Genomic DNA, 2,799 nt, shown 5'->3' with positions numbered 1-2,799 from the left:
TAAGTTAAGAGGAACGGCAAGAGGCAGAGACGTGTACACAGGTCCGGCTCCAGGCATAAGCGACTTAAGCAAACTCAGTCGGGGTCTCTACTTACGGGGTCTCTACTTACTATTGACAGTAAGAATAGTTGAAAACATGGTGCAATTTCGAAATTTGGTTGTGTATCAGCAGTTTTTGTCTTGTTATGTCAGCCACTCAATTAGTTGACAATGTAAGGACAGATGCCGTAGATGAGAAGCGGGTATGGGGAGTTGACATTTAATTAGGAACAGACAAAGAGCAAGACAGAAACAGCATCAGCCCACAGATACACAATGACCAACAACAATCAATGCAACAGCGGGGAACAGAGCTGGGGAACTGACAAATATAAGGGAGGTAATTAACAGGTGAGTCCAATAATCGCTGATGCGCGTGACGGGAGGCAGGCAGGTGTGTGTAATGATGGTGGCAGGAGTGTGCAATGCAGGGTAGGCTGGCGCCCTAGAGCGCCAGGAGGGAAGAGTGGGAGTAGAAGTGACAGTACCCCCCCCTCTACGGGCGCCACCCGATGTCCCACCTGGGCAAGCCTGACGGGCCGGCCGAGGCACAGGCACTAGACAAGCCGGCTGGGCGTGAAATCATGACGAACCGGCAGAGGCATGAGAGCCAGGCGAGCCGGCTGAGGCATAGGAGCCTGACGATCTGGTTAAGGCATAAAGGCCTGTCGATCCCGCTGAGGCATGGGAGGCCGATGATCCAGTGGAGGCATAGAGGCCTGTCGATCCCACTGAGGCATGGGAGGCCGATGATCCAGTGGAGGCATAGAGGCCTGTCGATCCCACTGAGGCATGGGAGGCCGATGATCCAGTGGAGGCATAGAGGCCTGTCGATCCCACTGAGGCATGGGAGGCCGATGATCCAGTGGAGGCATAGAGGCCTGTCGATCCCACTGAGGCATGGGAGGCTGATGATCCAGTGGAGGCATAGCGGCCTGACGAGCCACCTGGCTGTAAAAACCTGACAATCCAGTTGAGGCCTGACGTGGGATGGACGTCTTCCGAGCCAACTGTGGCAAGAAATCTCTCGAGCGAGCTAGGGCATGGCAGCCCGACGAGCTGGTTTAGGCACCGCTGGTGCCATCGGTGTCGGGCCCCGGAACCAACGTTCCACCAACTGGAACATCAACACTCCCCGATGCTTCGTATGATGGCTGCTGCATTCTGTAAAGACCGACGTCGGAGACGAGAAGCAGGTACGGGGAGTTGACGTTTAATTAGGAACAATTAGCCAAGAACATTTTTTGATTGGTAGTTAGTCTAGCCAGCTATATAAACTTGTACTAATCATGGCGATTAGTACAAGGGCCCAGGGGCCCTGACCTCGAGGGGGCCCCCATTGATTTTGTTAGTTATTCTCACTCAGATATCATATTAACATGACATAAGTCATGGCAAAATGTGTAGAATTGTAGGAAATTTGCTTTAAAACTGCAAAGATTTCTCTCTACCCCATGGAAATATTAATGGAAATAACACTCAAAATGTGAAATATACCAAAATCTACAGCATAAAAGGAATGAAATCCATGCAGTGCTCAAGGACAAAAAAATATGCAGGCTAAATAAACCTAGTACTTCGTAGAGTACATTCAATAATGCATTGGAAGATCATCCAAACGTTTTTGGGATGTGAGTTTCTACTTTCTCTCTGCAGTAGTAAACACTGAATGATTTATCAAAGGCAAGAAACAGCTTGTAAGACTGCTGCAGGTTGGAGGATGTACGGTGAATAAGGCCTCTTTGTAGGTCTTTGTAAAATGACACAGTACACTTGGTGAGGTCATCTCTGAGGAAAAGGTTGGGTAGAAGAATTAACCTCTGGCTGGGCAGATGTCTGGAGACACAGATTCACATGTGATGTACCCTCTCTCTACTTGCTTCCTCTCTCTCTGCTCTCTCTTTCTCTGCTCTCTCTTTCTCTCGCTCTGCTCTTTCTCTATTTGCTCTCTATTTCTCTCTCTGTTCTCTCTTTCTCTCTCTCTCTCTGCTCTCTCTTTCTCTGCTCTCTCTTTCTCTCTGCTCGCTCTCTCTCTGCTCCTGCTCTCTCTGCTCTCTCTGACTTTGTCTCTGATCTCTATTTCCCCCTCTCTGTCTACCATATTTAGCCTGTCTCTCCACCTTCTCTCCTCCATCTTTCTCTCTAGAGATGGGTAGGAGAGAGATAGGTAGGAGAGAGAGGGGTAAAGAGAAAAATGAGTAAGAGAGAGATGAGTAATGAGAGAGATGGGTAAAGAGAGAGATGATTAAGAGAGAGATGAGTAAGAGAGAGATGGGTAAAGAGAGATGAGTAAGAGAGAGATGAGTAAGAGTGAGATGGGTAAAGAGAGAGATGAGTAAGAGGAAGATGAGTAAGAGAGAGATGAGTAAGAGAGAAATGGGTAAGGAGAAGGATGAGTAAGAGAGAGATGGATAAAGAGAGATGAGTAAAGAGAGAGATGAGTAAGAGATAGATGGGTAAAGAGAGAAGAGCTCCAGTAACACAGTCAAGGGTATGTCCAGAGGATTGTGGGCCAATAATAGTTTGTATAAAATAATAATTCAAACATAATTCAAACGTTCCCTCTCACTCGGGCAATTAAAGATTGCGGCAGCGTTGAGTAGGAGCACACCATCCCCATAACCTGCCTTAGCGGCACGATAACACATATATGTTCGCAACAGGGTACAATTGATAGCTCCTGTATCCATTTCAAGTGCATGCCGCTACATCTACCTCATCGTGACGTATTTCATTACGCTGTACGTGACCGTACGTCAT

General features: G+C 47.8%; 1 protein-coding gene across 1 annotated transcript; it reads right to left on the bottom strand.

Moving 5' to 3' along the window:
* Positions 1-621: 621 nt before the first annotated feature.
* LOC116353319 (sericin-1-like) lies at positions 622-2,799 on the bottom strand. The gene is made up of 2 exons (XM_031787607.1): positions 2,778-2,799; positions 622-1,019 (listed from the first exon to the last, which is right to left on the bottom strand). The coding sequence occupies exons 1-2, from the start codon at positions 2,797-2,799 to the stop codon at positions 622-624; spliced, it is 420 nt and encodes a 139-aa protein (XP_031643467.1).

Source organism: Oncorhynchus kisutch, linkage group LG14 (assembly GCF_002021735.2).
Source record: "Oncorhynchus kisutch isolate 150728-3 linkage group LG14, Okis_V2, whole genome shotgun sequence".
In the NCBI taxonomy this organism is placed as follows: domain Eukaryota; kingdom Metazoa; phylum Chordata; class Actinopteri; order Salmoniformes; family Salmonidae; genus Oncorhynchus; species Oncorhynchus kisutch.
Note: the sequence above shows the minus strand (reverse complement) of the source record. Positions and strands in the feature narration are given on the sequence as shown.

Bases quoted from the DNA above. Each gene is read 5' to 3' on its own strand.
- LOC116353319 (XM_031787607.1), bottom strand. From the start codon at position 2,799: ATGACGTACGGTCACGTACAGC. The intron at 1,020-2,777 runs GTAATGAAATAC...ATCCCACGTCAG, and splicing joins GACGTACGGTCACGTACAGC to GCCTCAACTGGATTGTCAGG.